The 26,528-nt window shown below is 41.1% G+C and overlaps 3 protein-coding genes across 3 annotated transcripts; all 3 read right to left on the bottom strand.

Annotated features, from left to right (window-relative positions):
* Nucleotides 1-1,343: 1,343 nt before the first annotated feature.
* LOC108920492 (ribose-phosphate pyrophosphokinase 2-like) lies at nt 1,344-6,552 on the bottom strand. Its single transcript, XM_018729268.2, has 7 exons — nt 6,244-6,552; nt 4,744-4,927; nt 3,948-4,046; nt 3,656-3,780; nt 2,647-2,817; nt 2,150-2,309; nt 1,344-1,878 (listed from the first exon to the last, which is right to left on the bottom strand). Exons 1-7 carry the CDS (start codon nt 6,363-6,365, stop codon nt 1,786-1,788), a joined length of 954 nt encoding a protein of 317 aa, XP_018584784.1. The 5' UTR covers nt 6,366-6,552; the 3' UTR covers nt 1,344-1,785.
* Nucleotides 6,553-10,328: 3,776 nt separating this feature from the next.
* Nucleotides 10,329-11,670, bottom strand: LOC108920421 (FERM and PDZ domain-containing protein 3-like). The gene has a single exon (XM_018729163.1). It carries the CDS (start codon nt 11,535-11,537, stop codon nt 10,401-10,403), a length of 1,137 nt encoding a protein of 378 aa, XP_018584679.1. The 5' UTR covers nt 11,538-11,670; the 3' UTR covers nt 10,329-10,400.
* On the bottom strand, nt 11,594-25,323 carry LOC108920420 (FERM and PDZ domain-containing protein 4-like). Its single transcript, XM_018729160.2, has 15 exons — nt 25,169-25,323; nt 24,066-24,168; nt 23,364-23,409; nt 20,814-20,918; nt 19,759-19,866; nt 18,825-18,956; nt 18,105-18,224; nt 17,674-17,810; nt 17,011-17,137; nt 16,161-16,250; nt 15,787-15,966; nt 15,211-15,349; nt 14,048-15,043; nt 12,326-13,582; nt 11,594-11,670 (listed from the first exon to the last, which is right to left on the bottom strand). The coding sequence occupies exons 1-15, from the start codon at nt 25,245-25,247 to the stop codon at nt 11,666-11,668; spliced, it is 3,624 nt and encodes a 1,207-aa protein (XP_018584676.1). The 5' UTR covers nt 25,248-25,323; the 3' UTR covers nt 11,594-11,665.
* Between the last annotated feature and the right edge of the window lie 1,205 nt (nt 25,324-26,528).

Here is a 26,528-nt window from a genome sequence, read left to right as displayed (position 1 = left end):
AGTGTTCAGGCAAACTGTTGTAAATGAAACACTGAAGGGTCCTCGGGGGTGTGATAGTGAGCAGGACAATACTGTGAGTGAAAGTATCTATATATAGGCAAACTTCCCCATTTTCTCAGCTACAGAAAACCAGAGCTTGTATAGACAAAAACAATCATGAACACACATGCATGTAACTGGAAGCACTGCAGTTAAAGTGAATTCCATGAGTATAAGCTTTTTGTTCATGTATAAACTTCTGAGAAGGGGGTGCAGTGGCACAATGGGCTTGGCTAAGTCCTGCTCTCCGGCAGGTCTGGGATTCGAGTGCCACTTGGGATGCCTTGTGACAGACTGGCATCCCATCCTGAGTGTGCCCCTTCCCTCTCCAGCCTTACGCCCTGTGTTGCGGGGTTATGCTCCAGTTCGCTATGACCCCCCCCCCCCCCCCCCCTTGGAACAAGCAGCTTCAGCCAGTGTGTGTGTGTGTGTGTGTGTGTGTGTGTGTATAAACTTCTGAAGCATTCCACTATAGAGCAAGATGAACAATCACATATTAGATCTATCACATTTGTCATATGACCCCATTTTAAGATGTAGCACTTTAATAAAGATCCTGATCAAGAATTTTGTATAATTCCAGGTAAAACTTCAAGATAGTTATATCAATACAGTGAGTGAAAGATGCATTTGTTTCAGCTAAAGTTTTGTTTCACAATAAACGAAAATGAAACCCTGTGGGTACTGCAGTTCAGTAATTTCCACATGCGCAGTCATGCAATGCATGAATGATCTTTCACAGCATCACCAAAGCTGACTTCATATTAATACTAATTTTACAGTTACTATGTAGAGTATACATGTGTAATACCAGTAGTGATGCATGCATATATTACATACACCACTACAAATTGTTAGCTTTGATATGTGACCAACTACTCACATTACCTGACCTTAAACTGCCCTGTAGAAGTGCAACATTCCCCATCCCCAAAGTTTAAATAACTACACAAGTGATTAGCAAAACTTTATTTATATAAAGATATCTGGAATCAGGGAATCTCCTGCCTGAAAGATTAAGAGGAGGGTTTTACTGCTCACCTAAGGCAACATCTTTAATAAACTGCAAAAAAAAAGTATCAGCCAGCCATTTCAGCGTTCATCATTGTAATAGTCACAGAATGTAACAGCCCAAATCCTGCATGAGCTCTAATGTAAAACACTTCATACAACAGTCAACAGCAAATTTGACAACTAAAGGCAATATATTTACTAAATGTCTGAAAATGTTGCAATTCTTTAACACTTGAAAGGTGACTCACATTGGTTGGATGTCCTGAAAAGAATATGAACTTTAGTGTTAACATAACACTTAATACCGCTGGGAGAAGAAGAAAATAATGACATGAAGGCAAGAAACATGAACAAAACCCAAAGATGAAATTTAAAAACAGTTGGACTTAAGTGTCCATAATTAAACTAGGGCACTCAAGTGATATCCAAAACCTTGTGCTAAAATAAGTGATATTACGGATTAAAATGGCACATTTCAGATGCCTAGCTAAACTTGGCAGTTTGAGTCAAATCCTGTACTGCACTGGCATCATTAATTCAATTGTAATTGAGCTTTAAAATATTGAAGTATAGAGCAATTTACATCTCAGTTTAATAGGTCAAAACTGGAAAAGAAATCCATGGATACAATGGTGGTCCTGTATATGGACATACCGGACATGATACAGCCAGAGAGCTCTCCATCTTGCCAGCAGATTAGGCTAAGAACATACTGCCTAACCTGACCTAGAGTCACATGGGCACATGTCTAAAAAGGTACGACACAGACTCGCCATTATGGGTTCTTCTGATGGCTTCAGCCAGGATCATGGAAATGTCAATGACCTGTGAGGTACAAATGTTATAATTACTGCTATATACTTGGACCAAAAAAAGCACCTGGGCAAAACATGTAAAATTAATTGTACCACTTTGGAGTAGACTCATCTTAGAATCCTTACGAGAGAAAATTAGACATGTGCATAACTCACTATTGAACTGGAAAGATCAAAGCTAAAAAGTGTCCCCCACCAGACATGTACTAATACATAACTTGGATTTCTGTGAACATCTGAAATAAGGTGGATCTGTACATTAGCAAGTAAGCAGGAAACACCTGGATCTTAGGACACAGCTTCATCTTGTCCTCCTGGGGAATGGTGTTGGTGACCACCACAGCCTCAAAAGGTGAGCTGTTGATCCGGGAGATGGCCGGGCCCGAGAAAATGCCATGGGTCAGGATGGCATAGACTTTAATTGCACCAGCAGAAATTAGTCTTCAGAAAGACACACAAAATCATGGTTAGAATACAGTTGGAGAACATTCAGGAACCATTCAAGCATTTAACAGTCTGATGTTCCGGCAATGACTGAATGTAAACATCTGCATTAACTTCCATGAAGGACGAGTGTGATACATTGCATCTACCGCTGAAACCTGGAGTAGTGATGATCTGCACACGATCTGGGTTTGTTATTGTATCATGCCCCAGCACAAACATCCTGCTGAATAAAGACTTTACCCTCAATGGTAATAATAGTCAAATATGGGGCAGATTCTTTACAGCAAGTAAAGACTTTTAAACATGGCACCACTCCACCCAGATGTCTCACTTGTTAGCAGCAAGACAGACGATGTCACATGTGTCAGCCAAGTCATCAAGCAGGATTGCAATACGGTTCTTCACATCTCCCACCAGGGCCATGCTCTCCACCTCAGAGTTCTTTCTCTCCTTATGGATCAGGGCAAACTCCACATTCAAGTGGTCAGCAATTGATGTTACACTAAAATACATAAATTCACAGAACAAGCCAGTTTGGGTTTTGAATACAAACAGTTCACTTTTGAAAGTGCCTAAATAGCCATGTACAAAAAAAAAAAAAAAAAAAACCTGAATATATGTACCTCAACATATCCAATCCATTTTTAGGCATAAACAACTTCATCATTTGCATTCTTTTCTCCCAGAAGTTACCATTATTTGTAGTTTATCTTGAAGTGCAGTAGTTCATACACAGCTCAGGAGAGCACATCTATAGGGAGTTCCACACAAGCAGTGCAGCTCCATTATGTACAATCAGTGTTCTATGTACAGTCTCTTCTGATGTGTTTGACAAACCACACAAGACTTCAGCGCTGTCCATGCAAATTCCCATACCCATTGTTTCAAAATTAAAAACTAAAATTTATAATACACACACAAACATTGTCTGAAACCGCTTGTTCCATGCGGGGTCGCAGGGAGCCGGATCCTAACCCGGCAAAACAGGGCGTAAGGCTGGAGGGGGAGGGGACACACCCAGGACGGGACGCCAGTCTGTCGCAAGGCACCCCAAGTGGGGCTCCAACCCCAGACCCACTGGAGAGCAGGACCTGGTCAAACCCACTGCGCCCCCCAAAATTTCTAATAATATATTTTATATTATTGTATAAAAAATGTTTATACTATTTATTATTTTCTATAAGAAATATATTTTGTATAAATTAAAAATTTTGGGGATATGAGGCCGAAAAATGCTTAATGAAACTTCAGTAAAGTTTATTACCCACAATGAAGACGGATTAGGATAAGGAGCAGTTCTTGCCCATTTAGAATTACTGCTTTTGAAAGTCAAGATGTACCGTTTAGCTCCTCCTGCATCTGGTGACACAATTATACAGTTCTTCCATTCTGGAATGTTCCCCTTAATCCACTGTAGAACTGCAGGCTCAGCATACAAGTTGTCCACAGCAATATCAAAGAACCCCTGTGGACAGCCAACAAAAGAGGGGCTGTATTTAAACCTTGTTCTAATCAGTCCATGACATATGCACAGTGCAGCCACTCATAACTTATTACCTTATGGTTGCACCACACACAAAACAGGTTACTTGTATACTTGGTTACTATGGCAATACTGACAAGTGAGCTCACCTGGATCTGGGAGGCATGGAGGTCCATGGTGATGATATGGTCTGCCCCCGCCACAGAAAGCATGTTTGCCACCAACTTGGCAGAGATAGGGGCACGACTCTGAAGAGTCACAGCACAGCCAGCTTATCACATTGCTGGTGAGGCTAATGCTGCATCTGCTTAAAAACAAAACTTACTTCTGAGAAGTGAATTGTAAAGGTAAGTGAAACATATACAGTACTGAACCTACAGAAACTCAAAGGCTGATGTGCCCAATGTGCTGAAACTGAAGTAAAGGTTTTGCTTTTAACTTGGTTTAAGTTAGAAGTCCAACGCTGAACACAAAATTTAATTGGAGTATTTTCAGTAAGAATTCAAACTGATAAACACCATATGAAATACAGTACAAGTCAAAAGTTTAACTGCACTTGCTGGAACCTCCTCCAAATATTAATATTTCAAGTTTTGGCCTCTAAGGTCAGCTTCCATTTAAACAGTCAGTCCTGTATTTTTCACCCAGACAGGTTCATTTAAACCAGTGGAGAAAAAAAAAAAAAGTTGACTGGTGCTATACACACTAAATTGTCATTACATGCTACAGCATGACTCCTTCACAGACAATTTCCCCAATAAGGATGATGGCAATTGTAACTTCTAGAGATTAATGTCTCAAGCATTTGATAACCTTCAATGAACGCATTTAGAGGAAACACTTTCTTGGTCTTTTTTTTAAATTCATTTCAGGCACACTGCTATGCCCCTACACTAGGAGCTCCAGAAGGAACTTGTGGAAGGTAGACCTTCGCAGGGAAACTACCTTGTCTTTCTTGTCCTGACGGGCGTAAGGGAAGCAGGGGATGACGGGTGTTACACGCAAGGCTGAGGCGATCTTGCAAGCATTGATCATGATGAGAAGCTCCATTAGGTTGTCATTGACCTCCCCACAGCCACTCTGCACGATGTACACGTCCTCACCACGGACACTCTCCCCAATCTCCACGCTGAGAGAAGGTATGCCAGATGGTTAAAAGGTCCCAGTATGCCCACTGTTCATTTGTACTTTAAGGTTGACACACAGAACGCATGGCACCCAATCGTCATCTACTGAACTGCAGTATTGTGCAGCCAAGTTCATCGCCACTTTATTTCACTGTCATCACTAAGCACTTATACATCTTTGATTGCTAATGCAGTGATTAGATGCACACAAGTTACTAAATATACATTCTAAACCTGGCTTAAATCCCGTGTCACACATACTCTAAACAGTAACATTTGTGTACTTGAAGTCTAAGCAAATTTAAATACCACATAGGACAAGTGATTTCTGTGACATTGTCAAATGGATCTGTTGATAGACTTTATTAAATGGAATTCAAGTCAGAATTATTCTGATTACCTCCCAGTCATTCGCACCATGGTTTTTGTCAAGTGACTGCACTGAGTTGTAAAACTGGTAGGTAGTGTAGCACATAAGGACATAGTTATGTAACCTAAAGGTTGTTGGTTCAAGACCTACCATGTCACTACTACTCTGGCACCAGTGATCATAGTAATTTACCCTGAATTACGAAATAATTAATACAAATTAGGCACTTGTGACCACATAATGAAACTTTTATAGGTGATCATGTTATTGTAGGTTCTAGGCCAAAACCAAAGTAATGTACATGTTCTGATCCATTAGCACACGTTCCCATCAGCCCTTCAGAGGGTTTCTTAATTACAGAATAAGGCACAGTAGGAGCGGTACAGTAAATAGAACAAGATGATTTTAGCAAACATCATGCAGTGACGGGAGGTGTTGGTTTCGCTTCTCTCTCTCTCTCTCTCTCTCTCTCTCTCTCTCTCTCACTCACACACACACACACACACACACACACACACACAACTAGCGCCGGGATTGGGGCAGAGCGCGCGGGCACACGGACACACCTCCGCCATCTCATTGCTGCTGAACCCTGCGGTACAGCCCTTAACTCGCAGCGTTTCTCATTCAGTAAACATGACATCAGTTCACTGTGGAAACCAGTCTGCTGTTGCCGTGTTAAACGAGGACCATGATCACGAGTGTGTACTGCGCTCACTTTTGCGCAGTGATTTCAACTTAGAATTTCGCAGAAAGGCACCGTCCACAAAGTGTACGCGACCACTCAAAAACGCAGAAGATGGCAGAGCGCGCGGGCAGCAACAGAACGCCAACACACACGTTCACTGAGGAGCGTCCCGTCGGCTACCCACACGTGCACATCACGTGGTTAGAGAAACGTACGTTTCAAGCGATGCTTGACTTGAGAGAGAAAAGGCGTTACTTCACCATGTTTCCTGGTTACTGAACTTCTTGGTGACCACCTTGCCCAGGTCGAGTCCGAGGCGCTCGGCCACCTTCTGCGAGAGGTCGTGGTTGGAGCTGCCGCTGAAGAGCACGATGTTCGGCATGGTGGGAGTCAGAGAAATGACGCACCGCCGGCGATGTCCGAAGTAGGAATCAATCCGGTTAAAAAGAATAAAAATAAAACTCTTTTCTTATTCCCCTCCTCCACGACTCGTTTTGACGTGGAGGTTCTAAGTACGCTCAGGGATGTGCCCACATCATGTCCATCCCTACCCCTGTCACGCTCATCAAATAAGCTCAACTGCAGTTACTAGTAGTGGAGATTAGTTAGCGCACTCTTAGTGCATTGATTATGGTCGGATGTCGCCCAGCCCCCCCGCAGGGTCACCGCACCAGACCTTTCCTTTATGCTTTTTTACTGCTTTTTGCGGGTTTTTCCTCCGACATCTCACAGGACTACTGAGTAATCGGATAATAATAATAATAATAATAATAATAATAATAATAATTTAAATGTAGCACCTTTGTTTATAACACTTTTATTTATACAACAAATAACCAACAGACCTGCTAAATCAAATCTCAAAATAGAGAACTGCTTCTCATTTAGGAGATTCACTTTTGAAAAAAAAAATAAAAAATTCTGAAATGAATTTCAGCTGCTTTCCTTTTCAGCTCTGAAATAGTGAAATTTTCAAAGTTGCACTGGAATGTAATTATGAAATTATTTTTTTATGTTCTGTTTTAGTATCTTCAGTTGTGCCCACAGTGTATTTCCACAGGACAAGAGGGTACAGAGGACGAGAGGACTATGAAAAATCTTTAGGATTTTAGAGCCATTGCATTTGTCTTACTTACTTACTTATTAATATTGCTGTTTTTTTTTTTAATATATCTGCTAGCATGCCGTAATAAAATCAAATTACTGAAAAATAAAAATGTCCAAAAGGATGTTAATGTGTGGTATTACTGCATACTGTGATATCTTTAACCTTATGCTGAATTGCTTAATTTATCTCCTTCACTTAAATTGCATCAGTTAAATATTCAGGTGTACTACTGAGCAAAATGTACAGTTAAAAATACAAAAACAGAAAATTGACTGATTTTATGGGAAAAAAAAAAAGTGTGGTTATTTTCACAGTTTTTATATTACTAGCAGAATGAATTCGAGGATCTGAGTCCATTTTTCTTTTTTCCTTTTCAGTTCTGGGCTTGTCCCTCGGGTTGGAAATCATGAACAAAATTACATTTGCTTGGGGAGAAAGTCAGCTGATTCCTTATGCTTGACGTATTTCACTAGACTGTGGGACCTTTGTGTGGGACTTTTGTGAAAAGATCAGGGACTCAGACTAACTTTATTTTGTGTACATGGAAATGTGAATAATTTTTCAGTATAGAAGTTGTCTCCCTCCACTTAAAAATAAAAATAGAATACAGTGGGTACTCTTGTATTGTTTTTGTTGTTTTTTCATTACATTTTCAGGAATCTTTTCAGTATTATGTGCAGTAAATATAACCCATGAATCTGATGGTTTTTCTGCGTAGATGTGTAATCCAAAACATGGAAGATACATTTAATAGGTTTAAGTGTATTTTAGACAGAATTTGTACACAGTATATCATCCAACCAATATAGTCTGTATGCAGAAAGGGAGATTAAATGAATGTTGTCCTAGGTTTGCTGCTTTACTGGTAAAAATACAAAATTATTGCAAAAGAACATCTCTACTTTCAATATACAGTGAAAAAATATTAGCTGCAAAGACAGCGCATATGATTAAAAGTAAATTAAATTACCATATTGAAATTAATATTAATGAAGCTTAAATGCAAGACATTAATTTAAACACACATTCATTCTGATGCCATCTCTTGCACCATCACAAAGATCTGGGTGACCACCAAAGTACCTTGAATGCATGTAAGATTTTACAGCTTTGAAAACTTGCTGCTGTGTTTAGTGCCAGTAGCAAGGAGTAAAAACTGTATACCTGTGTGTATGTATACTGGTATTAATACATTACAGTTGAAGTGGGGCCAGAAATACCGTTGCAAGCTACAGCTTAAACATAGTAAATGTATATGTGTAGTGTCCTCAGTCTTCAATTCTCTGTCCAAAAGGAGGGAGAAAATAAAAGTGCGTTCTTTTGATAAATGACTTATCCAACAAAGCTGTCACCAACAAATGTGACATTTGTGTTTAACGTAGTATAACACCACCACAGGAGGCATAATAAAATGAGAATATTCCTAAGAGCTGTGTATGAAAGCCAGAATTCATATTACCAAAAATATTTCAGCTTCTAAAGAGCTGAGACATTCAGACTCAGTAAGATTCATCACCAGTCTAACATTATTACAAATAGTCATATGGTTTTGAAGTGACACATGTTATGGCCCAGTGTAGATCTGAAAGTTGTGAGAAATGCATTAGGATAAAGAATCTTATTCCCTAAAGAGCTGCCTCTGAGCTGAGAATGTATTTGTTGCTGTAGTACAAAGTGAAGGCTGTATTCCTTAAAATGAGATATGAATCATTCCAGTAGTCACCATGTGATGCTGAAGCAGTAGAAGAAACCAATATTTGATTTGCAGGGCAGTGTTTATGTAACCATGACCCAGAAACCGAAATACATGTGGATTCAGATGACAAGGGTTGTCACAAAGGGACAGCATAAGTGTAAGCAAATGTATGTAGTGACAAACAATGCATATATTCAAGTTTTAAAAAAAGCAAATCATTGATATTAGTCAGTATATTTTCATCCTAAAGGAAGTCTGTGTCCAGGTTTAATTCTGTCAGATATATCCAAATTTTCTGACATGTCATAAAAGTAGTTATTCATTCAACTCACTGTAAATGAATATAATTGTTCCAAGTTGACAATGAATAACTAAACAGCACCATAACCCTTCCTACCTTTATTAGTCTTCATACCAAATATAAACCAAATAGTTTAAAAAATAGTAACTGGAATTAGTTTTCAGTAACAAGAGCTATTAATTTTCCATATTTTAGAATAAATATAAATTATCCACATTTTTTTCCTGACATGACTATTGATATAAAACTATAAAATTTGATTTTACAAAACTATAGTACGCGTTGTTTGGGTGGATATCCAGCCTTCTAATTAAAACAAAGCACAGGAGGTCTACAAACTTGAATTCAAATGGGTGCAAATAGCAAGCATGGGGAGTGAACTGCTATGGATCATATATACTTTGTGCCATTGATATTAACTGTACATTTATGTACATTTCACTACATATTAATCACAGTTGAATGTGCAACTCATGGCTCAAGTAATTGGATTAAATGGCAAAAATATTCCATCTCAGTTTTATACATTTCACACCAACATTACATATAATACATAAAAGCTTATGAAACAGCGAAACCCACCTGCCTTGTAACTCATTAAGAACAAACAAACATACAAACAAACAAACAAACAATAAATAAATAAATAAATAAATAAATAAATAAAATTGGATAAGAAGGTATTTAGCCTAGTTTACAAAAGGTATTTTAAAAGGCAACATGAAATTCAGCTTGAAGTACTTTCAATGTCTAAAATAATTAATCAATAGAAAAAGAAATTAAAAGTTTGCTCTTTGAGGGTTTTTATGATGAACAGAAAATCAGTCTATAAAATTCAGGCAACAACATTGCCTAAATATTTAAAATTAATTAAAAGTAATTGTGATGCATTTTTGATGAACACTGAATAAAAATGTAATCATAACAATAAAAATGAATGGTTTCATTATTAAAAAGCTTGTTATCACTTTATTTTTAAAATCATTAGTGATTTAAATAATTGTAAGGTGTACAATATGTTAAACCCAAAAGTTCATGTGATTTCACTCTTCTGCAACAAGTCAAAGCATTCTAATGAAGCAACATATAAGAGATTACATGAAGGACCACACTTCGCTCTCCTAAGACTTGTCCTCCAGTGCAAGAGGAATTCTCGTCTTAATTTAATTCATATAGCATTTATAATTCTTTTATTACATATATAACAAAATATTTACAAGACAAAGATTATTTTCCAGCATGTCACAATGTGAGGGTCGTATAAACCCATAGCTTCATGTATGGCTTAGCAAAATTACATTAAAAAGAGAGTTTACTTAATAAGTGTTTTGATCGAACGTGTTAGTGCGTATACGAGAGCAGACATGGTGGTGGAGTGCCGTGCAAGTGTTTTAATGCTGTGCTCGGTAGCAGAGCTGGCAGAAGCAGCTTCAGCAGCTTTTAGCAAGCAAATATAGTTTGATACAACTTCATCTACTTTCGCCAGCACTTCTGTCTGCTGGCTCCTGGTGCTCATCCCCCTTGCCAGGCACATGCAAGCTTCAGTCAAGCAGCAAAGCACCTGGAAGCTACACGCCATGGCCTGGAGCATCTCCTCTGGACTCTTGTGGACCAATGCCACCTTTCTGCAAGCACTGCTCAGCTTTTTCGCCTCGATGGAGAGCAGCTGGTGGTATTGGCTGAGGCTGGCCCAAGGGACACTTGACTGGAAGCCCTCCTCATTGCCCAAGCCAGACCGAACCAGAGCGATGAGCTCGTTCGCGTCCCTCCGTGCAGCTGAGAAGCTGGCGGGGAAGTTATAGCTCCTTCCCTTAAGTGTGTCAAGGCATGCCAGCCTGGAACTGAAGCTCATATCCCTCAGTTTGGTATTTACGTGATGCTGGCCTCTGTGGGCCTCCAGAGTGTTAGTGTCCTCCGGTGCAGCATTGTCTGTTTCCCACTGAGCAATGCCTATGGACAGCAGCCGCGTCGTTCTTGGGGTCACTGAGGGTGACTCTGAGGGACCAAGCTGACTAAGTCTCTCGGCATCATCTTCGTCTTCATCTGCAGTGTCACTGTTTTTGAAGAAGCAGTAGCTGAAGGGTCCTCGGCACCTCCAGGCTCTGGTGTCGGGCTTTGGCTCAGTGTAGGCCTTCCGACAGTCTTTGCTGCTCGATGACCAGCAGGCAGAACAGGAGTCAACCGAGCCCTGGGAATAGCTCTTGGACAATCTCTTTCTCTTCTGTACTTTGGAGTTAGATGATTGTAGAGGCTGCACACAGCCACCTCCCATTGTGCCTTTGGTCTTCTCGAACAGTGTGTCGAAGCTCCCAGAGCCTGCAGTAATGCTGCTAGAGCTTCGACTCAGTGTCCGGGGTCTCTGGGGGTACACAGTGCTGCCCACACAAGGCTGGCATGGGCGCACACTCTGAGGGGATGCTGGGACATGAGTCTTTCCAGAGATGTCCATGTACTCCTGCTTTGGCACATTGGAATCTGCACTAATGTTAGATGGGGGCAGCAGAGCAGGTGCTTTGACCTGTTTGGGCAAAGCTGAAGGCGGGTCTCCTTCTCTTGCCGTCAGTGTCTCTGTGCAAGCTAAACTAGAGGTAGTAGAGAAACAGAGAGAATCATTAAGCATCTCCCTGACAACATGTTTTGTTCTGCAGTCAGCTTCGAATGGGTGCTCCTCACCCGGGGTCTCACTGCCATGTGCTCTGGCGGGAGGTCTGCTCATCTGCTCATGCACATTCCTCTCAGACAGATACAGAAATGTTTTGGGATCAAAACTGCGCTCTAATTTGCCTTCAGGACCAGAATAGGAGCTTCTCCTTTCATTACAGTGCCTTACTTCGAGACTGTTCATGGATCTCTGGGCATGCAAATTAGGTTCTCTCTTCAACTTAGCAGGCAAGGTGGCAGAGTGGAATATGCTTTCACCTTTACTTACTCTCAAGGCAGCTGCAGCTGGATGCGCTAGACTCATGTTCTCAAAAGGTGCAAGAGGGGGCAGCATGCAGGGGTATCTTGAAAAGGTATTGCTCTTACCTTTCACCAAGTCTGGACACAAAGGATTATAACTGGCATGCTTCTTACTGTCTTTCTTGCCTATGCTAAAGCTTTGCAGGTTGCCACTTTGGTGCACCTGACTTACTGTCATCAACTGTCTATAGGCTTCATTCCACTCCTTTGAGTTATTTTGAATGCATGCATGCTTCACATTCACATCATGCAAAATGTCACTTCTTTTAGATATACCTGTAGTTTCTTTAATCTTAGGGATCCGGTGACCCCCCTCTCGCAAGGCCCCAAAAACAGGCTCGGAGCCTGGGGTTGTGTGTAAGTTAGGCAGCATCTTCCGGAGAAGAGTAGCATCTGCATTAGGGTGTAGATCCTTCCCTGAGGGGCCATGGCTTGGAGTGCTGTGGGCTTTGTCTTCTGGGCCCGCATAGCCAAGGCTTTTCAGTGAGGAATCACAGAGTGTGTGCTTTGTATCAGCAGTGCAGAGAGGAGAATCCATTGGTGTGGCGGCAGCACTGCTCCCTGTACTACCGCCAGCATCGAGGGAGGAGCACTGCGAGCTCTGGAGGGAGAAGTGGCCCTCACTCTGTAGGGAGGACATCCGTTTGGCCAGGTGGTACTCACAGAGCCTAGTGATTGTGTGCTCAGTAGGAGGCATTTTGGCCTGTGTCTGATCCTCACTGCAGGAGTTTACCTGATGTGGGTCATTTGGATCCTTAACCGAAGAGAACGTGGTCTCTGGTGTGAGGCCTTCTTCCTTTCCCCTGGCTGACGTTCTGCTCTCATTTCCCTCCAGCTCCGCCTCTTGCAACTCAGCCCTGCTTACCTGAGTACCACGTGACAGAGGGCGACTGCCTGTGGATGCCGAGGCCAGATTCTCTGCCATCTTGTTTTCAGACATTGGCTGCCATCTATAATTCTTTTCACGAAATGATGTGCGCTCAAGATCAAAGTGGCTCATGCGGTGAGAATCCCTGGCTGTGAAGGTGTTGTATTTTGCTGCCGTGATTGATTCATTACCATCAGCCATCTTAACTTGCCGTTTTCCAGTAGTATTTGTATCGAACGGCATCCTGGGGTCCATTTCACCCAGCTTCTGTTTGGTGTTGCAGGATGTCATCACAGTGCCCATGTGCATTTTGCTGAAGTAATCAGTAACTGATTTAGTTTCCATGGTTTCTGGCTCCATTTCCATGTTCTCAGAATGAAGCATCTGTTTGGAAGGCACAGCCGTAGACTCAGCTTCTTGGCGCCCAGAAAGGCCAACGGGCATTTTAAGAGCATGGTCACCCTCGCAAGGAGATATAGGAAACTCTGTTTTCTCCTCCAGAAGTGGCTGGTACCCTTCGGTAGTGGCAACAAACAGGCGCATGTTGTTTTCTGAGAGTTTCTGCGCAGTTGCTTGCTCAGAGTTCTCTGTCATTTCAGATGAGTTAGTCTCGTTCCCAGAATCTGAAGAGGATTCTGGGCTAAAGGCCCGAGAAATTGCTACACCTGTGTGCAACAAAGAAAGAATGCGTATTAATAGTCACATCTAAAAAACATTACATACATTAAAATACACACACGCTAAAGCCACTTGTCCCAAGCAGGGTTGCGGCAAACCAGATCCTAACCCGGCAACACTGGGCGCAAGGCTGGAGGGGACACACCTAGGACAGGACACCAGTCCATCATAAGGCACCCCAAGCAGGATTCAAACCCCAGACCCACCAGATAGCAGGCACAGGCCAAACCCACTGTGCCACCGCACCCCCTTCCATTAAATTACTAATAAATTTTTGTTTTGACCAAAAATTATTATTTATTGCAATTCATTAAAAACGAGCCAAAATGACTTTGTTGTGTAATTAAAAATAACACAGAAAATAGAAAAAATTCAGTGGGTGCACTGGGTGTTATGGGAAGTAAACATGCGTGAATGTAGTATTTAGCAACATGTTAAAACAGTGTAAAAACCTGTAGTACTGTCTGACTGCGAGTGAGCTTGATCTTCAGATGCAGCCAGTGCCTCCAGCGCCTGCAATGTAGAGACTACAGCATCATCCAGGGCCTTCTCATTTCCGACGTTCCCTTGTGTTGGAACAGCATCTATCAGAGACACAGGAATGTCTTCTCCTTGTCCAGGACCTTTTCCCTCGGTACCCTCTTCATCTGAACTGTCCCTGAAACCAGGAGGTGGGGCAGCAATAGCTAAGTTGAGGGAATGCAGTAAAATATCATTGTCCTCCTCATCATCCCCCTCTGGTGGGGGCAGGGAAGTCAGGTCAATGATGTCATCACTGGAGCCTGAGAGTGAGAGGAAAGTTGTCTTGCCCATCTCCCCAACTACGCTATCCTCCTCGCAACTGCCCTCATCCTCATCTTCTGCATCGTCCGTAGTTTCTGCATAACAGATATCCCTCAGCAGGGGCTCCTCAATGCCTTCAGTGTTCCCAAACATCTTTGCATCACCAATGTTCCCATAAACTGGGTGGGAACCATACTGCAAACTTTCCCCATCTCCAGATGGATCCATGGTCTTGAAGTCCTCTGTGTTTTGCAGATACATGGATCCATGCTCATCTAAAATTGGACTTTCATCCATTAACCTTTGGTAACCCAGGTTCTGGGGGTTAATACTATCTAAAGGAGGATCTCCAAATATAAAAGACACCTTGGCACTTCTGGGAGAGTCCTGGGGTTTACTTCTTGGCACAGAAAGAAAGGGCTGGGAGTGTACACTCCTGTTGCCTCTCTCTGCTCTGTCACCAGCCTGCATAACATGCTGGGACTGTTGGACTTCTGTGATGTAAATAGGGGCGACCTCGTTTTCATTTCCAGTACAAACTGAGAAGTCATTGTCTTGGGTGCTTCTCTGATGCATCTGGATACCAGGATCTTCGCAGCCAGTAAAAGAAGTGCTGTATGTCCACTCGATCCCTTGGGTACTAAACTTCGCCCTGGTTTCCTGGGCTGAAACAAGATTATACAGACAGGTAAAGCTATCTTGGGAGATAAAGGAAACAGACACATCTCTATCTTGAAGCATCACCAATAATTGATCTATCATACTGTAATCATAATGATACTGATCTATTAAACTGCAAATATTCAGCTAATTTTTCTATGAATGCACATACCACTGTCCACACTGCCCACTTTACTTTTGTTGGCCATATTGAAGATGGAGCGCCGAGAGTCCACAAGTAGTCTGTAGTAACCAGCGGTCAGACAGGCCAGATTCATGGCATCACTAGACTCCATTAAGAGGGTGATGGGCTATGAAAGACACAGCAGATCATCCAGAATATACTTCAGGTACCCTCCCAGGACATAAAAGACAACAGATTAAAGGACATAAGTGATGGATCACAGCTGTAAAATGGAGTATTTTCTGGATTCACCTGCCAGGTGTTCTCTTTGAAGTGTTTAACATGTTAATGGACACAACCATAGCTGCTAACACTTTATTTTTGAACGACAGAGGTAATTTATAAAAATTACATTGCCCATTGAAGTGATATTACTGTAATGTTGTCAGTTACTAAACAATAATGAAATAAGGGATTTTTATAGCATCGATTGCTGGTAAATAAACTTCATGACATTTACATTTATTCATTTAACAGACGCTTTTGTCCAAAGTGACGTACATCGCAGCAAAATCATGAAGATGTACTATGTTAAAATACATCTGGTCTTGGACCATGCTTCACCTTCACATCTAGGACGTGGAGCTCGACCCTGACATTCTTTTCGTCCTCTGTGAACATCTCAATACGGTTGACATGGCTGAAGTCAGCCAGTAGAGCCACCAGGTTAGTCTTGGGGTTGATGACATGGCTAATGCCATAGCGGGGTCCCACAAGCAGGGTAACTTCTGTGTGCTTTTCCCCCTGCTGAGAGAAAGAGAGAAGGAGAGAGAAGGAGAGAGAAGGAGAGAGCAGTCTCTGTCAGTTGAAGAACCCCTTTGGTTTCTAATCTTTTTCAATGATATTTTTTACGCAATTTATAGACACACACAGCATCATAACATTTCAGGTTTCACAGCCAGAGTCAGTGGTTTAGAAAAAGAGAGATGCACATTTACCAGTAGTACTGATTTGAACACACGCCCTCCATATAGCCTCAAATCGCTGAGATATTTCAGGTAGTGCACCTTTGCTTGTAAAGCTGTCAACTGTAATAAAAGGGAAAAAAAGTAATAAAAGTGGAAGAGAGATGACTCAAAGCACATGTACTACAATAAACATGGCAACATTTTCAGTGTTTACAAGTCCACGAGCCATGCACCTGCTAACCTGCTGATTTAGTCACCACAAATTATTCTTGGACCTTGTGTGGAAAACCGGGGCTGTGTGTGGTAAGTTATCAATTTGATGGCACAGCTATTCAAAACAAATGACACGAACAATCAGTGTATTACCAGATACAGTGTCAGGCTAATTACCAGTAGATCATATTGGTATTTAATGTACATGGTCCTCCACACTCCCATCTGTTATCCCAATGCATGATAACAACTAAATGCCAAGTAGAAAGGCAGCATTTTGAGTGGCAATAAGTAGAGAAAGGAAACAAACTTCTACAGCAGTGACCTCTACTTCAGGATAACCTTCCAGTGCAAGTCATGAGTCCAGTGAGGGTGATTCAATTAGAAGACCTCAACGGGGGATATCATATATTTCCATTTTATACATAGAGTATCATACAAAATATGTAAGCAGAAGAAACCGCCAGTAGATGGGTGGAAACAGAATTTTCTGACTATGAACACTGCACATGAATATAATCTGAACAGTGAGTATAAATGTCATTTTAAGTGTGATCACAAAGGTAGAAGATTTCAGTTGCAAAAGAAAAATGAAGGCCAGCAGAGGTCTTTCCCTTATGTGTACGATGGAAATCTAAAAATATTGCGGGAGAGGTTTGTTACCTACCTTCTTGCCAGGAGGTACAAGATTCTGGTTTGTTTTGAGAATGTGCGTCAAGGCTTTCTTGATGTTCTTCTCCTTCATGCTGGACAGCACCGATGGTGGAAGGAAGAATGAAAAGCCCCACTCCTTCCTGGAGACAGGATCACAAGAAAGAATTGCTATTGACAGTGATCACATTTGACAGAGTTTCAGATATATGCTGAGTAGACAGATGTTTTAAAGTGGAAGGACAAAACAATTTCTGCAGTACGTCCTACTTTGTAGTAACAATGTCATGTACATGTTTAAATAAGTCGATAAATAACCAGACAGTTACCGTTCTAATTACTGAATTATTAAATATTCTGAAGTTCCCGATTGTAACATCATCCTCTTCTACAATAAGAATGTAGATTTCATTATCTGTCATAATGAGGTCTTTTTTCCTGCTAAAAACAAGTGTGTGACTGAAATCACAGTGACCTGAACTGAGGGCTTGTCTTAATAGCAAGAAAGATACATGTGCAAATGGATTACCTTGTAAAAATTTCATAACACCTCAGACATTGTCATTGTCTATCATCTCTCCACACAACCCTCCCTACCCCCAGCTACTTGGAAAGAGTTAAAATGCGTGGTTTTTGTGGGAGGAAGCGAGAGTTGGACCGAGTGTGTGGGAGGACTCACTCAATGTACTTGAGGGACACCTTCTGAGTCTGCTTCATGGTAACCGTGAGGATGTACATCTGCAGGGCAGCCAAGCGCAACGCTGTGTCGTACTTCAGTTCTGGCCCAAAACGCTCCAGCACCACATCGTTGCAGCTCTGCCAGGACACGGGACCATGAACGATGTGAATTGCACACCAACATGTCTGTGGGCTTAACTCTTCTCTACTGACAGTTGCTATGGTTACTGGTTCCTACTTTAACAATAAAAGTCCTTTTAACTAACAAAGAACTGCTTGATTATTGATTACTGACCACTGTTGTTCAACAAATAACAAGTGGTATAAAAAGTGACATATTTTATGCTTATTTTTTTATACTGCCTTGCTTCTATGATGGTTTGAAATTGTGGCAGATGTAACTAAAAGCTAAAAATGTACTAATGAGCACACCTGAACATAAAGGTATTCAAAAGCCACTGCATCTCTCCTGAGCAAGTCAATGGGGTCCTTTGGGACAAAGCTGATTCTGAAGAAGCATTTCATCTTATGTGACCCTGGTCTTTGCGTCACCTAGAGAAGAGACGAGAAGATATCTTCACTTTGCATAAAAGACACCGTTTGAATGAAAAACTTTCCTGGAGACTAAAGTGTGTGTGGGTTTAGCAGTGGAAAAGGATAATACTAAGCAGAACAGAGGAGATTTGCTATTATCTTAACTGTTGTCACTTTGAGCATTTTGAGAATACTGAGTAGGAGGTTGTCAATCTAACCTCTCCTGTTACACAAGGGTTCGAATTTGATCAGACTTCAGACAGACCTGCAAATCATCAAGTACAGACTCAGGTTTGGGAGGGTTGCTTTTGCCTGTGACACCGAAGCATGGGTGCAGAATGGGGACAAGGGGTGACTGAGAGCACATGCCCCCACCCACAAACACTCCCAGAAATACACAATTTGTTCCTTACACTCTTTTCAACACATATAAGCACTGTGATATGTGACCTTCCCCCTTCCCCTAGAGATTTACGCCGCTGCACAGCAGGAGGTCATAGCTCACAAAGAAGCTTCTACTGGTTATAGTTTCAGGCAATTCCAGCATGATCCTGTCACACGCTGGATCTGCGCTGCTCTGCCATCAGAACCCACACTGCTCGTCATTTGCGGTCTCACCTGAGTTAGCATCTCCTGCTCATGCAGCAGCTGCAGTCTGCTCGCAGAGCCCTCGGCTCGTTGCTCCAGCATCAAGGAGAAGTGCTCGATGCTCGTGATGGACAGTTTCTCTTGCAGAGTTAGGATGACGTCCTTCAACACAGAGGGTTATGTCTTAGCAAAATACGATATATATGGATCGGTCAAGAGCTTTCTTTTAGCTCTGGGGCTTTGTCTTCTGCACACGGCTGACTGACGTATACGTATTATTCTATGAAAGGACATTGGTAGGAACAGCTGGCAGCAAGGGATGAACAGGCTAAAAGTATGTCTCTGGAAACCAAAACTTCTTGTTTGACTTGCAATTTGTTATCCTTGTTATCCTGTAGTCGCATTACTTCCAGTCTCACATACCATGAAAATAATGTATCATTTAATAGAATCTGATATTGTGATGTTATGCTGATGTTATACTGCTAACGACATCAGCCGACAAATATTCTTCGGTTTACAGTCTACATTGACAATATGCACCTTATGGAAAATAAAATATAGCTATGGGAGGAGGATGTGTCATTAAATATTACTGCACTTTGGCAAAAGCCAGTTTGAAGGAAAGTCTTCTGGCTCCATCCTGCTACTCTTTAACTGACTGCCTGATTGATGTAAATCCAGTTTATCTACATTTCACCCCTACTTTTCATCAAGCACATTTTGTCAGTCTCGATTAGAATACTAATTCATAAGTGAAAATAAATAAATAAATAAATAATCAAAGAAAGATCCAATTCTATATCCAGACTGGGATCAACAACCCTTACAGCAGGTTAATATGTAGGCTAGGTTGTCAGTAATAAGCCAATACTTAATTTCCAGGAATCACAAGAACCCATTGGAATAACTTTGTTGTAAAAAAATGCACCAATGACATTGACTGTTCTCTACATGAGCACACCTTGACTGAGGTACTGCTGTCAAAGCGGAAAGACTTTGTTTGTCCATTTTCCAGGTACACTTTTAAAACATTTGGCATGAAAAGAAGGGAGTTATCTTTGACAATGTCCTGAAAAGAAAAGAAAAGAAAAAAGAGACACGTGCATTAGGAATCACTGCTCGTCTAGGAAAGCACACTCACACTGACATGTCACCCCATGGCCAACAACATCACATGCAGGCACCCACATATTCACATATGCGCATGCATTATTCAGTGCAAGGATTGAAAATGGTTTGTGATGCACTGGAAATGATTAATTCAGTTTATTTTTGTCATGGTAACTAAAGTACAGTCAGAATTCATTATAAATGCAGATTGTGATGATGCCATGGTGGGAATTCTGCAATGCATTGCATTCAGTGGAGTCCGTGGAAGTCATTTAACAGGTTTCTGTATTTACTACCGACTAATGGTATTTTTAGCAACCTCCCCGCTTCAAATACAAGCAATTGTTGGTGTATGACTTTCAGGCTACTGAACTGATTTGTTAATCATGCAAAAATAAAAAAATGAAAAGCTACTTTAGCAAATTATTAACACTAAAAATCATAGTGATTAACTGTACAAATTTTGATGCATTTCTTTATATTGCTGAAACTCTTCTCCAAAGTGACTTATAAAATTTCTAAATGTGATTTACCCATTTATACAGGTAGGTAATTGCTAGAGGAGCAATATCATGGTAATTACCTTACTCAAGTATACTACAGGAGGAGATGGGATATGAACCAGTATCATTTAAATGCAAAGCTGCATCTCTAAGCACTATGATATCTGTTGCCCATGATATTTATGACGATAATAATAATAATAATAATTGTTTTTGTTGTTTAATTATTATTGAAATACAATTTATATACAAAATACAAGAAGAAGAAGAAGAAGAAGAAGAAATAAATTCTATCCACACATGTTGTACAGATGCATAACAGAAGCTGCTTAAACAACATACGTGACCAGTGACAATGAATTTGAGCAATGCTGTTATTTCCATGGAAAGCTGCATTACTTACTGGCACCTGACCATTGATAATGACCTCTTCAGCGAAGCGCACTTTTACTGGGTTTGACTTTAACTTGGCCTTTTTTGCAGCACTGATGAAGGCAGATTTAGGAGACTGTAGGGAACACAGATAACAAGCATTTGTTAAATAAGTTAGAGAAGCCAGTGGAGGGCGGAGCAAGCGGCCTATGACAGCACTGGAGAGTCAGGACACCCTGGTTCTGTCAAATGTATTACAATTATCATCCATCAACACAGCATGGCAGGTACTGGTAGTCAGCAGAGGGAAGTTAATTTGCAGATCCCAAACATCCTTCTCGTTTGTCTTTTGCTCCTTCTTGTTTAGAACATTAGAGCATTTACATGTATTTATTTAGCAGAAAAGTTTCACAAACATGGTGTACAATTATTGTTTACACCTTTATCCAAGGTGGCTTGCTATGTTAGATACACTGCACTAAACTCCCAACAATCATTCACACATTTATATATATAGTGGAGCAATGTAACACACACACACACACACATTTTCAGAACCGCTTGTCCCATACAGGGTCGCGGGGGAACCGGAGCCTACCCAGTAACACAGGGCATAAGGCCAGAGGGGGAGGGGACACACCCAGGACGGGACGCCAGTCCGTCATAAGGCACCCCAAGTGGGACTCGAACCCCAGACCCACTGGAGAGCAGGACTGTGGCCCAACCCACTGCGCCACCGCACCCCCCACAAGTAAACACTAAGGACAATTTAGAGTCATCTGAAACAGATGTGTTTTGAGTGCGGGAGGAAATCCACGCAAAGTCCACACCAATTGAGCTGGATTCAGACCCACGTATGAACCCACAGCTCAGGAAGGTGAGGTACTTTCTCTAGCACTGGGCCATTAGCTAGACTCTAAGGTGACTTGCAGGACTGTGATGTTACCTTTAGTAGCAGACACCCAATACAGGACATTATACTCAGCATATTTGCTGTGCAATACAGAGCCAGGCATGTGAAGATGTGCATAAGTGAAGATACATGAAGAAAAGCACCCAGCTTTGAAAATGAATAAAGTTGTGTTATTTGGTGAAAACAGCCACTTTTTTGTTTTCCTGGATTGTTATATATAACTTTACAATGAAACATATGGGATATCTTAAGCTAAACCAGAGGGGAAAATAACTATTCTTAACTTCAGTCTTTTAGTTAGAATTAACAATCAATTTCAGAAAAAAAAAAATGGATAAACCTATGTAGCATCTAAAGTAATAAATATAAAAATAGCACAAACAATCAAAATCTATTAGAGATAACTGTTATAAATCATTTCCATCATAATGGATGATGAGATTTTATGAGTGTGTGGATTTCTGATTAAAGCATAAATATTATTTGTGAAAAGTGAAATAAATGGAGTATACCAAATATATTAACATGATTTTTCGTAATTAACAAGATTCTGTACGCACATTTTAATGGTACTGTTCAGAGCCAAGTGCAACAAATAGTGCTATTTTGTCTGATTAATGGGAACCATTAGTGTCCTAATTGTCATAATTAAGAATCTCCTGTGTGAGTCTCTTCTCAGCCTTCTGCCCTCAACACACTTTTGAGCCAAAAAAAGTTGATTTGTGTGACTGCAGCAGATCAGACACATATTTTCCTGATGCTTCCGAGACATGTGGAGAAAGTATGAGTGTAAATAATCGCAGCTGAAGTGGGACAGATGAACAGGAGTCTCATGTACGAAGTGCAGGCTGCTCTTTTGAGCGGTAATTGCTTGCAGTTGCATGTGTAACGATGGATAACAGAAGAAGAAGAAGGCATTGAAGTTGGCAATTAAAACGACAAGCCTCAATATGATGCAAATAGCATGGAAAAAATATTATTTTATGCATTAATTGAATATTTTTATTTAAATATTCATGTGTAGTTTTCCAGGCTTGTCTTTATGCTGGATCTGTGCATCTGCAACATACTTTTTTGTGTTTTACTGAAAGATTGTTACAGGACAAGCAATTTACTTGACACATGACAGTTAAAAAATCTAATTTAGCATAAGATATAGGAAGCTGCTGGAAACTCTAGATTGCTGGAACTTTACAGTTAACATCAAAAAGCACAAATGATTTGGTTTTATCTGAGCTGGGGGTGTCTTGGAGGGAGGCAGAGGTCAGTCTAGAGTGATTCTGAACTTTGCTGCCTGTGGGTTTTCGTACAGACAGTTTCAAACCATTGAAAACCAGCGTTATTTACATTACATTTACATGTATTCAATTAGCAGATGCTTTTCTCCAAAGTGATGCGCATCTCATAGATACAATTTGCGCATTACATTAGGAGAAAGAGACATAGTTGCAGATGTGTGATTCTTAAGTACAGTTTTTTTTTTTTTTTTGAGAGAAACATTTACATTACAGGAGTAGCAGTAGAAAAGATTGATCCGAGCCTGATCTTAAAGTTATAGTGCATGAACATTAATACCTTACATGAACTTAAGAGATCATGGGCGAAGTGAATCTGGAAGAGGTGAGTTTTCAGACGTACCTCTTGTTATATGATATAATGTGTACTTACTGGATACGGTTGAACCACTGTCAGCATGATGGATTCCTTACAGCTTCTGCAGAGGACATATCAAGCAAAAATAACCCTTTTACCATAAAAAATAACTGGGAACTAAAGTAAGGCTGCAACTGCTCAGCATGTCAAAGGAAATCTCATGAGATAGGACTTACTCAAAAATTTCAATTAAGAATCTATATGTACTGTATAACATACAGTAAGTCCTAAGGCGAATAATTACAGCAGACATGTCATTGTGGAGAAATGTGTATTCATGAGCACTGTCAGCTCTATTCATGCTATATGGTTAAGAGCTTCATCTCGCCAGCGGTGTTTATTGCTGTGATTATGGTGGGGCGGAGCAGATTGCTCACAGGGCCTGAGGGACAGAAATGCAACCCAGCCTCCAACACGCAACATCCATAGCATTGTCTACATGTCATAGTTCAAGGCTTTATTAAAAAAAATATCGGCCTAAGATTCTATTATATTGATAAAACCATCCACTTTTTGACATGCTTTTTTGAAACCTCCTTCACAAGCCTTGAATGTGTAATAATTCATATGGTTTTCCAGATATTGATATGTTGTTTCCGGTATTGTTGGAGTTCTTTTGTCCATGGAGCCTTCGAAAGTATAAGCTACTTGTAGATAGCTATTATCAGTAGCTAAGTCAGTGATCCAGTCAGGATATGCCAGGATATGATTAGCTACCTGACAAGATCAATGACCCTCTCTCGGGGGGCCGCACTGACTGCCTCATCGTTTATCATGATGATCTGGTCTCCTGGGATGAGCTTGCCCTCAGAGGGACCCCCTGGAGAGAGACAGAGAATCGGAGTAAGGGCTGTCCATGTATTTTGCACACCCACACATATACACAACAGAAAGAAAAGTGAAAACAAATCCCCGAGTTCAAACAAAAATCCTTGCCTCACATTTCCCGCTTGGAGGGGATTTTATTGTGGTCTCCTTTGCATCACTGTCTGAACAGAATTTGTTAGTCACCAACTCGTGTGCTAGCCTGATTTTTGAGAGCTACCTTTGAAGTCCTAAAGAAGTGAATCATACCTTTCAGTGCATACACGAGATTAAATGAATGCGGACTGATTCAGAGCAGACATACAGTAGTATTGCAGAGTGCACTGTTGGCCCATGGGAAAAAATATAAGCGGTCCATTGTTATTGAAAATTCACACACATAGAGTATGGAAATGATTTTTTTTTTTTTTTTACTTTTTTTCTCATTCTTTAATGATCCATGTCAAGTTAGGTTTGTTTCACACTGTCTGTTGTGCAGTGTAGGCTCTGTACTTGGTATAGCAGGGAATAAGGCAGAGCGGGAGACGTTGGACCCGATAAAAAGCGAAGTCTATAACTTGGACCACACTCTTTACATCCAAAACAACAATTGGTCTTTATTTTATTTACGACTCTGGTGTAGTTTCTTATTTAATTACTTTGTCTTGAAATTGCATAACATACTGCAATATTGATTTTTGTTTTTCTTTTTTCCTTCTGGGAGGCCTTTTGGTGATAGAAGGGAAAAAAAAAAAATTACATTCTACATCCATAAGACCTATGAAAATGGAATGCTGCTGGCAATGAAAATTTACAATCTAAAACATCAAAGAGTTACATGTGGCCTTTACAAATCTCATTCTTTCCATCACTGAAATTTGAGATAATTGAATGTGAACGGGTGAAAAATTATAAGGTGCAATACAAAGCAAAAACGTGTTTTTCACAGTAATGTGGAAATCAGAGTTAACTTTGCCATTTATGAGTGGTGCAAAGATCAAAGGTGGTGGCAATACCAGGAGTGACAGAGCGGACCACCACAGGTTTCTCGCTGCCTGCCACGAAGCCGAACCCCAGGACAGGGTCCCGTCTCATCTCCACCTTGCGGGGTGCAGGAGGGACTACTGGGCCCCCATCCAGTCGGATCTCCTCCAATGAATTGCTCTGTGACACGTTACTGTGAGAAAGATCAGACAGCAAAATGTGACATCTTCAGTTGATTTCCCTCTACGTGGGTCACTCTTTTCTTCAAAGCAACTGGCAATTTTATGTTATTGCATTAAGAAATTATAATTATTTATGCATTTATACAGCTGGGTAGTTTTTACTGGAGAACTCACATTTTATTTATTTAGCAGATGCTTTTATCCAAAGCGACTTCCAATGAACTCTATATACTGTTATTAGCCCACACACCTTATTCACCGTGGTGACTTACACTGCTAGATACACTACTCACTATGGGTCACTCATCCATACATCAGTGAAACACACTCTCTCTGTCACTCACACACTATAGGGGAACCTGAACAGCATGTCTTTGGACTGTGGGAGGAAACCAGAGCAACCGGAGAAAACCCACACTGACATGGGGAGAACATGCAAACTCCACACTGACTGAGTGTGGATCGAACCCATGTCCCCTTGCACCACCCAGGTGCTGTGAGACAGTAGCGCTACTAGCAACGCTATCTGAATAATTTCAGATTAAGTATCCTGCTCAAGAGTACAAACGATGGAGGTGAAATTCAAACTCAGATCTTCCAATGGTAAAGCAGCAGCTCTAAACACTGTGCAACCCCCTGCCCTCAGTTTGTGATGTCATCGCAGCTGAACTACTGCAAAATGGCCACATCTGGAAGCAACTGGGTTTGCAATGCTGTAACTCTGGCCTAGCCATCTTCCTGACATTACTGTGCTCCCCCCATCATTGTCCTTTTTGTTGTTCATGTCTATCAGACTGCCTGGAGTACTTTGCATTGTGTATCAAATGTTTCAGATATAACACAGTTCAGGATTTTACAGTGTATCCCACCAGATGACAAGAAAGTGCTCAGCAGCGATGGAATTGATGAGACGGGATTTGTCTTTTATTGCTGTGCAGATGAGAGGCATGTTCACACTTTTTAAAATGTGTAAGGTTTTCTACAGCAAAGCCATTTATAATAGATAACACACACACACACACACACACACACACACACACACACACACACACATACACTTTCTGAACCACTTGTCCCATTTGGGGTCACGGGGAGCCAGAGCCTACCCAGGCAACACAGGGCGTAAGGCTGGAGGGGGAGGGGACACACCTAGGACAGGACGCCAGTCTGTCGCAAGGCACCCCAAGTGGGACTCGAACCCCAGACCCAC

Source organism: Scleropages formosus, chromosome 14 (assembly GCF_900964775.1).
Source record: "Scleropages formosus chromosome 14, fSclFor1.1, whole genome shotgun sequence".
In the NCBI taxonomy this organism is placed as follows: Eukaryota; Metazoa; Chordata; class Actinopteri; order Osteoglossiformes; family Osteoglossidae; genus Scleropages; species Scleropages formosus.
This window is presented reverse-complemented; position numbering and strand designations above follow the sequence as displayed.

What these genes read in the sequence shown, in the direction of transcription:
- LOC108920492 (XM_018729268.2), bottom strand. Translation starts at nt 6,365, where the DNA reads ATGCCGAACATCGTGCTCTTCAGCGGCAGCTCCAACCACGACCTCTCG. An exon ending in GATGCAGGAGGAGCTAAACG is followed by an intron (nt 2,818 to 3,655) that starts GTACATCTTGAC and finishes TATGTATTTTAG; the next exon opens with TGTAACATCAATTGCTGACC. An exon ending in GTCTGTCTTGCTGCTAACAA is followed by an intron (nt 2,310 to 2,646) that starts GTGAGACATCTG and finishes GTCTTTCTGAAG; the next exon opens with ACTAATTTCTGCTGGTGCAA.
- LOC108920421 (XM_018729163.1), bottom strand. Translation starts at nt 11,537, where the DNA reads ATGGACATCTCTGGAAAGACTCATGTCCCAGCATCCCCTCAGAGTGTG.
- LOC108920420 (XM_018729160.2), bottom strand. Translation starts at nt 25,247, where the DNA reads ATGAGACGGGACCCTGTCCTGGGGTTCGGCTTCGTGGCAGGCAGCGAG. An exon ending in CAGTGGTTCAACCGTATCCA is followed by an intron (nt 20,919 to 23,363) that starts GTAAGTACACAT and finishes TGTTCCCTACAG; the next exon opens with TCTCCTAAATCTGCCTTCAT. An exon ending in TGTTCAAATCAGTACTACTG is followed by an intron (nt 15,967 to 16,160) that starts GTAAATGTGCAT and finishes TTCTCTCAGCAG; the next exon opens with GGGGAAAAGCACACAGAAGT.